Below are 13,054 nucleotides of genomic sequence, written 5' to 3'. Positions count from 1 at the left end.
CATAGAAAGCAAGGTATTGATGGATCCATGCGATAACATTTTGCATTTGACATTATACGGAGTCTGAAAAATTAATATTTTTCTATGGTGCTAAACGAGCAGGACAGAGTAAAAAAAAAACAATAAGGAGCTTTGGAAGAAGAGTATAGCCCTGAAGAAGTCGCTGGATATTTCCCTATAAGCGATAAAACATGTGTTGGCTTGTGAGGCTAAAAGATTATAACAATCGAACAAGAAAAAGACACGAAAAAATAATAAAAGGAGACAACTGTTAATCTCCCATTTTTATTGACAGTATGGGTTAGCGCGTGCTTGAGGATAAACTGTATTTTGTTATGTTGTCTCAGACCACATCTTAGGGAGTGGGGTGGTGTCTCCCTACCTCTTTAGCACTGCATTCCTCCATTTCATAGGGACAAACACATTTGTGTACCTCGGACGGGCCACCTCCATACGATTCAGCTCCCGATTTTCTGTGACTCTAAATGCAGGACTTATTACTATCCAACCAACTTAACAAATAAACTTCTCTGGCAGTCCAATTGAAATGCACAAATGGGGCCTGCAGCCTAGTGACTTCTTTGGGTATAAAACCAAACGGGCATAAGTCAGCACGCTGGATCTCACAATGAGTGTGGAGTTTACAATGCAACACAAATAGGTTGATGTGTGCCTACGTCAATGTGTGTAGGTCAAGCACTCGGAGTATCCTCTTCTCACAGAATCTGATCGTTGCATGAACAATGTTGGTAGTAATATAGATGTGTTAATGAGGCAGTACCGGCTTAGCTCTCAAAAGCTTCTTTCCTTCTGGGTTATGGAGATACCTTGACAATGCCTTGGCTTTTGGTGAAGGTTTCTGTGATGTTCGATATGTGATAGGTGGCGCTCCGTGCAATGCTAATGTTTTGCATAGTGTCTACCCAAGTTTCTGAAATGCAAAGCATTGCAATGTCTCCTTGAGCACGTCTCCCCAGGTAATAAGCTACAAACCCTCTAGTCTAGTAAAACAGATGGGTTAGTGGCCCATCATTTGAAAGCGTCAGACCTGTGCGCTATGCAAAAAGAGGACATTTATTATTAAACAAACACTATGATCCATTGATACCTGTGCTTATTCTTATGGTCTTATGGTCCTCTAACCACCGCATGGCTTTACTTTAGGGTTTTGGGGTCAGAGAGCATGTGTACCCAGACCACACTGCTAAATACGTTGTGGGTACACAGACTTGGAGCTGTGCCCCAACCTTGCTTCTACCCCACTTTCACATGTCCAGTCTTTTTGGGCTCCTTTGGTCCTTTGCCATTACCTATTTTTGTAAGTATCATGTAAGAACCCTAACCATCTCCCTTCACGATCCGATTGATTTAGGGCCTCAGTGGAAAAGGGGACATCTTTCCTTTCAAATAAAATCTGGTTTTATTCAACTTCCCTCACAAAGAGAATATGGTGTAATCAGTTGGCAAATGTCCACCACTAGAACCCCATCATATGTGGAAAGGGAATCACTCTAGACCTGTGCAGCGGAGAAGCAGCCTTCTACTCATTTGGGGCCCATGCCAAATGGACTTGTGCAATCCCTGTTAAACAGTGAACTGGAAGCGGACCACAGGCCTGCTGCACTGCAGCCGGATGTATAGCATGTGGGATATCGTTACAAATACTCTGCAACACAGGCTCATGGTTGCAAATATCTATAATATTTACCCAGGAACGTGTATGTCCACGTGGGCAGCTCCAGACAAGCATGTCGCTCATCTGTAGCTAGGTGGCTGCCTCCCTCTGGGAAAATGTGGAATCCTAGTGTATTCAGTTAACATTTCATGACTGTCACATGCCATCCAAAAGGGCGGAGACACTGCCTCTGAAAGAGGATACTAAAAATACTTAAATTAGACTTTTCTATGTATCAGTGGCTAACACTTCCTTCCTTCAGGTGTATTGTGAACCTCAGACCCCAAGGACTTTGTTCACATAGGATCTTAACACATGTCTGAATAGTCTCCTCTATTGCTGGGCTCAGATGAATAAATATAAAATAATTCAGATTAGAAAAAATGTTTGATTTCATCGTTAAGGCAAATTGCAGTATAACCAGACTGCATTTCTGTCATACGCCTTCCTTCTAATCACTTTGCTTTATTTACATTGGCAACCAACACTATTCCTGTTTTCTTCAGTGTCAGGCTGCACCCTGCTGTTTAGGAATAGCACAATTACCCATCTACTAATTTAGTATTGAAATAATCCAAGCTCAATAGATTTACATCAAAGTAGATCGCTGGCAAGGAAATACATACAAGAGCTGCTTGGTCTGACCTCTGCAAGCATGCTATGCTCTTTATTTTTATTTCTGCAAACACATGCAAAATGCAAAAGAAATCCGACAAAAATGTAAAAAAGTATAAAAAGACAAGAGTGGTTTAGCAGACCAGACAACCAGTCCTGGCAATTACGCACACTCCTTTTCAGGCGGCTGTGCACATGTGATCAGGAGCTGCTAGCAGCCAATGGATGACGTAGGCTGGCCCTTTAGCCAATGTAGCATGAAGTGGAGGGTGGAAGCAAAATGTGAAAGGCACTTTAACAGACCCCGGCTAAAAAGAGCTAACTGAATGCCGCGGTGGCTAAATCTAGTTCTAGCCAGACCTAAAAAGGATTAGGGTCTCACGCAACTCTCCTTCATGCGGTCCGACAGTGCATCCAAAGACCAGTCAAAAACCTATGTCCGTTGGACTTAGCATTTTAATTAACTAGGATTATCCTTTTATGTTTAATTCTTAGCATTTCCAAATCAAGCTGCCCAAGAGCTCCACCGACTCACCATAATCCTGCAGCCTCTTGGCAACATCCACAGCTTCAATATTTGCGGATTTCTTGAAGGGTCTTGTATCCAAAATGAACTCGTGAGCAACGCAACCTGTAATAAAAAGATAGCTGGATCGCATACAGGAGTAAATCACAAACTAGATCACAAATAACCATGAGCACTTCTACATTTGGAAGCAGGTGTGTGAAAATGAGCATAAGAGAAAGGTTAATCGGAGGACGATTTCTTGACTTGCGTGCACACGACTCCATTGCCTTTACATTAACTTTGCAAGTACTTAATAAAATAAACCATGTTAACATTAATGAGCAGTGCATATGACAAAGCTTTTATCAAATGCTTCCTTGAAACATTAATGGTACTGTGGTGTATCCGGATGCAGAACTAATAGTTATGAAACACGGGGAAGTGTTCCCATAGAAACACATGGTAAATGACATGCCATAAAGACAGCTAGAAGACTCCGAGGTGGGGGTGGGGATGAGTGAAACTTGGGACAGCTTGCATGGATATCTGGCTTAAAATCATGGACACTGATTGGCTCCCCACCCAGCCACATTCACCTTCCCTGATTGGTCATGTTGAAGCACATGGCTTCCCTGACCTGCCTCAGCACCAATAGCCTAAGTGAGCAACAGGGTGTAACACCACTATTCTAATGCACAGAGGTGGTACTAGACACGGTGATTGCCTGGGGTTCCCCCTTGCCTGCAGTGATCGGTGCCCAACCCCACCTCCCCATCTAGAAAACCCTTTCATCTGCCTCTTGTTGGGTCGTAGTTGCCCTGGGCACCGGACCCCAGACTCGAAATAGGTCAATAAAAATTGTGATTCCATCCAGCCATGGCATCTCATAATGGAGGTAATAGCCAGATAATTAAAGTACCCCCTACTTAGAAATGAAAGCTCTGGTGGCAAAAAGAAAACAAAGCAAGGGAGCCGTCCCCTCCCTAGAAGAGCTCCCCTTTCATCCAGACAGCTGTCCATTCATCCATTTAGCCTTCCATACACCCACTGATATTCACAATTTCCCCCATTCCATCAATCCATCCACTCTGCCGTCCATCCAGTCTGCTATTCATCCATCTATCCATTCACCCCGTCATCCATCATCATCCTTCCATTCACTCTACCATCCATCACGCTGCCATCCTTTCACTCATCCACCCACTCTGCATCCATTTGCTCATCTTTTCACACTCATCCATCCCTTTATTTTACCATCTTCACCTGTCCATCCATCCATCCATTAATTAACTCATCCATCCACAGGGCCATACCAACACCTATCCGTTCACTTATTAATTCACCCGTTCATCCATCTACCCACACATTCATCTGCCTACTTATACCTCTGTTCTTCCCTTCACCCTTCCTTCTATTCATAATTCCGTGCTTTCCCTTTTCTATTTACCATCTTTTGTTTGTCCTTGCTCCCGCATGCTCTTTTATTGATGCTGAATTCCTCCATGGTGTTAATTTTGAGATTTTGTCTGCGGAATTGCAGACAGAAGAGGCCCATAAAGTGCCCCACCTCAGCTGTAGCTGCCAAAGCAGGAGGTTCACGACGCCCCTGCTCATAATAAGCAAACTAAGACTCCCTCCATCCATTAGATGCTGTATGGCCAGAAACATGAACCAAAAGATACAAATGGGGGTGGGGTCGCACACTACTCACACACCGGCGGTGTCGCCCCTAAGGACTCTGGTCAATGTAGTAAAGTGTTCGCGGTGCATCATCTTTCGATCTTCTGCTATCTTCGCTGTCTTCGCCATCCCTGGACACGTGTTTCAGGGTATTACCCCTCATCAGCAGGGATAGGCTGTGTACTGGGGTTGCCGATGGCTGCCAATATCTGCCAGGTATAGTACCACTCAGGCGCGTAGGTGCGGGATCCCAGGCTCGTCAGCCCGCTGCTCAAGGGAGCTTTAAAGTTACAAATGGGGGTGGGGTCGCACACTACTCACACACCGGCGGTGTCGCCCCTAAGGACTCTGGTCAATGTAGTAAAGTGTTCGCGATGCATCATCTTTCGATCTTCTGCTATCTTCGCTGTGTGTGTGAGCAGTGTGCGACCCCACCCCAATTGTAATGTTTAAAGCTCCCTCGAGCAGCTGGCTGACGAGCCCGGGACCCCGCGCCTGGAGTGGTACTAAACCTGGTGATATTTGGCAGCCACCGGCAACCCCAGAAGATAGAAGATGGCCTAATCCCTGCTGATGAAGGGTAAATACCCCGAAACACGTGTCCAGGGATGGCGAAGACAGCGAAGAAAGCAGAGAATCGAAAGAAGATGCATCGCAGAACACTAACTACATATACTACATTTACCACAGTCCTTAGGGGCGATCCCGCTGGTGTGTGAGCAGTGTGCGACCCCACCCCAATTGTAATGAACCAAAAGATGTTTAGAAATATCTGTAACCATTAACCCAGAGGCAGCTAAATTTCCAGTGACATGGGGAGACATTCACCAAAAGCGTGAATTAATGTCAGAACTTTCTTCTTTGGCCTACTACCTAGCCAACACTCTGCAGTCGACCATAATCTACAGAAAGGGGAACCAAAAGTCGACTGTCGGGTTGGAGAAACAGCAAAAACTCCCTATGCCTGAGCGAGTGTTAATCCAACCCACTCAGGCCAATCCCCATCCTCCTCTCATGCTTGAGAGAAGTGCAGGGATTGGCTGGGGAGTCTGGTGGCAGGAACTGGAAGCAGAGGAGCGTGAGGCAGCCAGCAGCATCAGGTAAATGTTTTTTTAATTCTTATTACCCCCCCCCCCGCCCCGCCCGCTCCCCATGTGCTTCCCACCAGTCCCGCCAACCCACCCCGCCGCCCCCTCAACCCACCCACAAGTATTTATCTGTCGAACGCCAATGGAAGGAGGATGTTTTTCCGTTCGACTTCTTGCATCTTTTATAGGGTTATACAATACTATCGGGATTCTTCCTTAGCTGCTGCTACGCTTCATCCAGTGACTCCTCTTACACTGGACTTCCTGTCTTGTATTTTAATAGGAAAGGTTTTGTCCTTCATGAGGACAATTCCCATCTATCTCAGTCTGCTGAGGCAGCTTTAGAAATTAAAATCTTTTCTAGAGTTGGGGGAAGCAAAACTGGGCTAACCAGCAGAGGCATGTTTGTCACTGGTAATGACTTTGTAGTAGTTCCCAGGCCCACTGCTGTTGTCTGATTGGCCACTGGCATCACCTGGATGGAGATTTGAAACAGAGCGCTAGTGCACTGGCAAAACACAAAATGATGGACGGAATGTTGCACTATGGCAAAACATTCACCCCAGTCACAGATCTGGGTTTAATACATCGTTATTTTGCTCACCAAGCCACCCCAGTTCAGACATGGCCATATGAAAATCAGTCTTGACCCAGTGCCTCATGGGAACAGTCCAGCCCGAACTGCCAAGCCATGTCTTCCCTGGACCGGAATCAAGCATGCTAGGACCGGTTTCTGGCCATCAGCCGTCTTCAGCCAGGATAACTTGACTCCAGTGGCTTAGTGAGCACGGGACCTACGTCTGGGCATACCCTTCCCACATAGGGTGAACAGCAAAACACACAAGATGATGGACGGAATGTCGCATGGTGAGCAAAAAAACAATGGATTTAGGCCCAGATCTCTGTACTGGGGTGAATGTATGACATTGTTCTGCATTCTGTCCATCAACTGTTTTTGCATTTGTCACCCGAGTGAGACGGGTATGCTCAGACGTGAGTCCCGTGCTCTCCATGCCACGGGAATCAAACTATCCTGGCTGAAGAAGGGTGAAACCCCGATCCCGGTCCTAGGATGCTTGTTTCCAGTCCAGGGAGGACCTGACTTGGCAGTTCGGGCTGGACTGTTCCCATGAGGCACAGGGTGAAGACTGATTTGCATATGGCTGGGTTCAAACTGGAATGGCATGATGAGCAAAAAAACGATGGATTTAGGCCCAGATCGCTGTACTGGGGTGAAAGTGTGACATTGTTCTGTATTCTATCCATCAACTGTTGTTTTTGCTAGTGCACTGGCGGCTGGCATTTACCAGAAGCGGGGAGGCTGGGTTTAGACGGACGCGAGAAAATAAAATGTTAGCTTACCTGAACGAGACTACCTCCTTCGGTCCCCTTCTCTCCCCTGGAACTGGCAGCAGCAACTGCCTTGACCAATCGGGGCGCTGCTCTTATGCAGCATGAGCAGCGCCCCGATTGTTGGGAGCACCCTCACTCTTCGCTCCTCAGCGCCGTTGAGGGTATGGCTTGCATTAACCCAGCTGTCAAGACAGCTGGGTTAGAGCTGTTTAAAGTATGCATGTGTGGCTGGCCGTCTCAAGACGCCTGGTCATAAAGATATGCTCACTTTAAACCGTGCCATAAGCCCACCTCTGCTGAGTGACAAGCTGCTGACACTACGCAGCGGCCCGCCCCCATCCTGACGCTCTGTTCAGGACGGGGAAGAAAAATAAAATGGTAATATATTACCATTTGATTTTCGTGGGGTTGGGGGGCGGGGCGGGGGGGGGGGAGGGTTTCAGTGGGCCAACGACGGATGGTCCCCTGCGCCAGCGGGCGAAATGGGGCTGGGGCCAAGCCACAAACGGGATGCACAGGAATCAATTTTTCATTTTTGCCACTGAGCAAAAATGATCGGCATACCAAAGCCTTGTTAAACAGACATCCACAGAATCTTGAGAAAGGAAGGCGGCATGTATCCTTATCCACATGGAGAATGAAAGGGAGATCTCCCTACTAGTAACTGCAGTACGTGGAGGAATGAACAAGAATGCTGTATGCAGTTTATTAAAAGGAAAATAAATGTTAACACTTATTTGTAAGATGTTGCGGGCCAGTTTGACAGTGGGTGTGAAAGTCAACGAAATGACATCGAAAGCTACTGGTTAGTACTGGTATAAAAACACAGGGGAGGGTTTATGGTATTGTCTGTGGGCAAGATTCCTGAAGCAAAGCCACATTCACAAAATGGTTGCTATGTAAGACAGTCATGTGAAATCCGTTGTAATAAACTGCAACTTACCTCTGATACCCCTGAAAAGCACTTTGTAATGCGTTTCTAGTCTCCTTGCCATGTAATTGGCATTTAATATGGCAATCTCGGTAGCATGTTTAAGACCCTTTGAGCCCATCATCTGGAATACAGTAAAGCAGTAATGAGAAACTAGTTCAGGGAAATGAAAACAAACAAATCAATGTATTCTATTAGAATTACTGCAGATGTGATAAAGGAAATAGGCAACAAGATCAGAAGCCCTTACAATGGCTCCGTCTCCAAGAAACAAAGGAAGGTGCATATGTAATCTGCACAACTAACTATACTGTTACACTTAAAGGCTGTTACATTATTTAGAAGGACCACACATCCACACATCCAGCTGACAAAAATAGCGAAGCTGAATAAACAGACAGTGCAAGATCTCAAAACATTTGACCGGCGCAATTTCATGTCCAAGGTGGTAATTTAAGATACTGTTTGGCACAAACACCTTTTATCCACCGTATTATGAAATATTTTCTGGAGGTGGTAACGTGCAACAAGAATGTTGTGTGGCATTTTGTTTTATTGGTGATCTGCGGCGCTGTTTTTGTACTGCTTTATTGTAATTTGATGGTCATGTGTTGGTCTGTGATCGTCTTGAGTTCTGTTTGGACTGTTTTGAGGAACGGTTCACAGCTAGGTTTTTTGTGCTATGTTGATTTGTGTATATTATTGACTATGTTCTGTTAACTTTAGATATGTTCAGAAATGCTGCTACATTTTCCAGACAAAAGCAGCACATGCCTTTAAATGTCCTATGACAATCAACCATTTACCGCAGTCTAAGGTAGTAAAATCGCACCGTTTAAGCTCTAAAAATTAAATACAGTCAATCCAAACCTGTAGCACAGACGATTCCTTAAGTTATCACTTGCAGTGCTCACTATATGGTACGGGGGTAAATGTTTTATAACACGGTTTAACCTGACCCTGGGTCCTGAACACAGATCACCTCAAAAACGTAAAGAATTAGAAATGCATTAGGTCTCGCATTTCTTTCAGTTACAGCTACCGAACAGAAACTGCCACTTTGCAGGTGCCGCAGAAAGCATTGCGCCGTGAAACGGCCTGAAATCCTAAAACGATGTTGATAACCTACAAAATAAAAAGGCAGATCAGGATGACCCAGAGCGACTGCGGAGGTATTGGGATGGCCAAAGCAAGCAAACAACAAGTGAAATCGCCTGGGCGTGAGCCGAGCACGGAAAGACGGGAGAATCAGACCCAATGCACCAATAAAAAAACCATTTCTAAATGGCACACCAACGAACAAATGGAAATTCATGGGCATGCCAAAAGGCGATAGAGGAGCTAACAGGTCTTGCAGACAGTGCATGCGCGGTGCCTAGGCTCGATTTAAAAATTACTATTCAACACGAATAAAAATAAACACTAACTTTTGTGGTAATACCATCAAATTCCACTGTTATAGCCAGTGTTTTAAATGGGCAGGCACTGTCCGGTACGGAGTACCTGCACTTCTTTAATTTAAAGGGAGAGTACCTGCACGTCTCAGCACTGCTGCAATACATTTAATGGGAGAATTGGGAGAGTACCCGCAATTCTCAGGAGCAGGCCGGTACTCTAGTATCTGCACTTCTGTATTTCCATTTAGAGGACTGGTTATAACTGATGAGGTCCATCATCCTGCAAAGCGATCACAGGACCTAGCTGATTCAATACTAATCTGACTGCCGTCTCCTCTTAATAAATGAAACTTGTGTTAAACACCTGGCAGGACTACACAGAAGCTCAAGACTTCAAAGGGGCTGGGAGTAATGTTACTGGAGTTTTGAGATAAAAAAATAAGTGATTATACATAAGCAATTAAAGGGGCAGGCAACGAAAAAAAGAGGACATATGCCCTGGAGCCGGTGTCTCATTAGTAGTGGAGGGGATGATGCACTCCTGGGAGGAGGGGGTCAGGAAAGGAATCAGTGGTATCTGGATAAATGAGATGGAAGGGGCGAAAATGCATATAGTCACAGAAGGTGTGGGCAAGAGTGTGTGTGTAGGTAGGGGAGAAGAACACACATTGGCAAAGTCAATAGGCCTCGCCAATGCAAAAGCTATTGGCTTTGCCAATATGTGTTAGCCATGTTGTAAACCAGTGTGGATGCTGTTCAGCATGGCTAAAAGTTAGTGGGGTAAGGGAGAGGGGCATGGAGTGTTGTAGAGTGGAGTGTTACAGAGTAGCGTGTAGTGGTGTAGACCAGAGTTGAGGGTCATGGAGTGGTGCAGTGTCGTGGAGTGAGTAATGTTGTAGAGTCGAAGGGCGTAGAGCTGAGTGGCATCGAGTGTTGTCGAGTAAATTGTCGCAGAGTGGCGTAGTGTAGGAGAGTGGAATGGCAGAGTAAAGTCGACTGGCTTTGAGTGGAGTGGCACAGTGGAGTAGAGCGAGGTAGAGTGTTGTAGAATAGAGTGGAGTAAAGTGACATAGGGAGTGGAGTAGTGTTTAGTGGCATAGCGTGGAGTAGAGTATAGTTTAATGGAGTAGAGTGTCAGAGTGGTGTATCGTAGAATGGAGTAGAGTGAAATGGCGTACAGTACATTGGTGCAGAGGCACAGACTATTGGTTTTGAGTAGTGGTTCAGCGCAGAGTGGGGCAGCGCAGAGTGGGGCAGCGCAGAGTGGGGCAGCGCAGAGTGGGGCAGCGCAGAGTGGGGCAGCGCAGAGTGGGGCAGCGCAGAGTGGGGCAGCGCAGAGTGGGGCAGCGCAGAGTGGGGCAGCGCAGAGTGGGGCAGGTTGGCATAGGATGCAGTGACAGAGTGCAATGGTGTAGAGTGCTTTAGCGTGCGGTGGAATAGAAAGCGGTAATGCAGAGTAGAGTGTCGGGAGTGCAGTGGTGTAGAGCAGCACAGAGTAGGAAAGATTGGCTTAGCATGCAGTGGTGTAGAGAGCAGTGGTACAGAGTAGTTAGCATACAGTGCAGTGGTGCAGAGTGCATTGGTTTTGAGTAGTGGTGTTTAGTGCATTGGCAGGGAGTAGTGGTTTAGAGTAGAGGTCAATGGCAGAGTAGAGTGGTGGAGAGTAGAGTGCCGCAGCAGAGAGAGCAGTGCAGTGGAGTTCAGTGGCAGAGCGCAGTGCTGCAGAGTAGACTGTCGTAGAGTAGAGGTGTATAGTAGAGTGGCGTGGAGTGCAGAGAAAGTGGTGCAGAGTAGTGGTGCAGAGAACAGTGGCGTAGAGTCCAGTGGTGCAGAGTTAAAACAGAGTGACGTAGAGCAGGGTTCTCCAAAGTCGGTACTGGAGGGCCAGATCCATGTGAAGCATATCCCCATTTAGATAGATGTGGGTATCTTAGAAATCTGGCATGGACCAAGCCCCCCAGGACCGACTTTGGAGAACCCTGTCGTAGAGTACAATGGCAGAGACTGGCCTAGAGTGCAGTGGTGCAGAGTAGACTGGCCTAGAGTGCAGTGGTGCAGAGTAAAAGTGCGACATAGATTACAATCGCGTAGAGTGCAGTAGCGTGAATTGTTGCAAAGTAGAGTAAGGGGTGCAGAGTGCAGAGGCGCAGAGTGGAGAGGATTAGCATAGAGTGCACTGACTTGGAGTGGTACAGAGTAGAGCGCCTTGGCCTAGTATACAGTGTTGTAGAGTGGCATAAAGTGGAGTGGCAAAGATTGGTGTAAAGTACAGCGGCGAAGAGTGCAGGGGTGCACAGTAGAATAGCGTGTGGTAGAGTGCATTGGCGTAGAGTGGTGTAGAGGTGAGAGGTGTGGAGTGGTGCATTGTAGATCAGTGACACAGTGTAGAGTGGTGTAGTGTGAAGTGATGTAGAGTGGAGTGGCGTCAAGTGAAATATGCATTGTGTGGTAGCCCACTGCCATTACAGACAACACATCTTCAATTGAAATGACCATTACACTTGCACAGACACAGTTTTACTGATAAAAGTATACAGCGCACAAACTATGTGTTGAAATGTCATCACAGTATTGATTTATTTTGTTTGTATTAAAATAATTGTTTCCAACACACTTCAGAATTGCCCAAAAAAAATGTGCTTCAGTTGTGCTATTCTAAATATCATATATAACAACCCTGATGAAACCGCAAACTATGCTCAGATGTCATACGGAGCTGATGTATCTTGAGGAACTCACTCCAGGTGATGACAAAATGAGAAATTATACCAATAAGATCTCTAAAATAGATTATACTAAGCCGAGCCTGTTGCACCACACTAGATATGGGGAATAACTCACCCATCAAACTCTAAACACTGAAACCCCATTAAGCGTACTCACGAACGCACCTTGATATACGCCCAGGAAATTGGCAGGATGGCGCTGGAGCCCCACGGTGCAGCGCTGACTGTGCCCAGGGGGGTGGCATTGCTGTCCGTATGCAGAGGGATGACAGGATGGCTGGGGAGGAACGGGGCAAGATGCCTTTTCCTGTAAATTGAGCAAAGGGAGAAGAAAATGTCAAACAAATAACAGCAAAAAAAGGTTTGATCTTGCAACCACGTAAATCTTGTAACCACGTAAATCTTGTAACCACGTAAATCTTGTAACCCCAGGGACAAAAACTGCCTTGTGATGTATGCACCCGATAGTAGGGTGCACACAGAGTTCTCTATATGATTCAACATTTTATTGCTATGTTGTAGTATTGTACATACAGGATCAATGACATGAACACGACGTTCGGTGTGAAGATCAGTGGAGGTGCTAGAGCATACTCCCAATCTCTTATAAACACATACCTTTGCTCCTTAAGTGAGCAAAAGGATGTAAAGTTGCGTCTTTTTTTTTGGGTGTATTGTACATATATGAGCATAGGACACCTTATGGCTAGACTGGTCATGCAGGAGCCAGTGCAAAACCATTCTCTAATAGTATTAAAAGACAGTAACATTAAATCAGTTCAACAGAATTCAAGGGCGGTTGAGGGCCCCATTCAATGGGTAAGTGGGGGAACAACTTATGCTCCCACGGTCTAGCAGACCGTCGTGTACTCTGTCAAACCCGGCACTTCATAACCTGAACAATGGCAGCGGGCCTTTTATATTGTCCTACTTGGATTTCACATCATTTGGCATAACTCTGGAAAACAGATGCCCAGGGCCTGGGGAATCAGCACTGGACGTCAGCCTTTGAAGGCCAAGGTCAGCTCTACACCTGTGCTTGAGCAGGCTTGCATGGGGACGTGTTCTATGTTGGCTCTCT

General features: G+C 46.1%; 1 protein-coding gene across 1 annotated transcript in view; it reads right to left on the bottom strand.

The window, feature by feature from the left end:
* The window catches only part of GLDC (glycine decarboxylase), a 329,331-nt gene that overhangs the window by 77,310 nt on the left and 238,967 nt on the right, over positions 1-13,054 (bottom strand). The window contains 3 exon segments of the mRNA XM_078675866.1: positions 2,826-2,921; positions 7,863-7,974; positions 12,139-12,280. Coding sequence (XP_078531992.1) covers positions 2,826-2,921; positions 7,863-7,974; positions 12,139-12,280 — 350 coding nt within the window.

This window comes from Lissotriton helveticus, chromosome 2_1, assembly GCF_964261635.1.
Source record: "Lissotriton helveticus chromosome 2_1, aLisHel1.1, whole genome shotgun sequence".
In the NCBI taxonomy this organism is placed as follows: Eukaryota; Metazoa; Chordata; class Amphibia; order Caudata; family Salamandridae; genus Lissotriton; species Lissotriton helveticus.
Note: the sequence above shows the minus strand (reverse complement) of the source record. Positions and strands in the feature narration are given on the sequence as shown.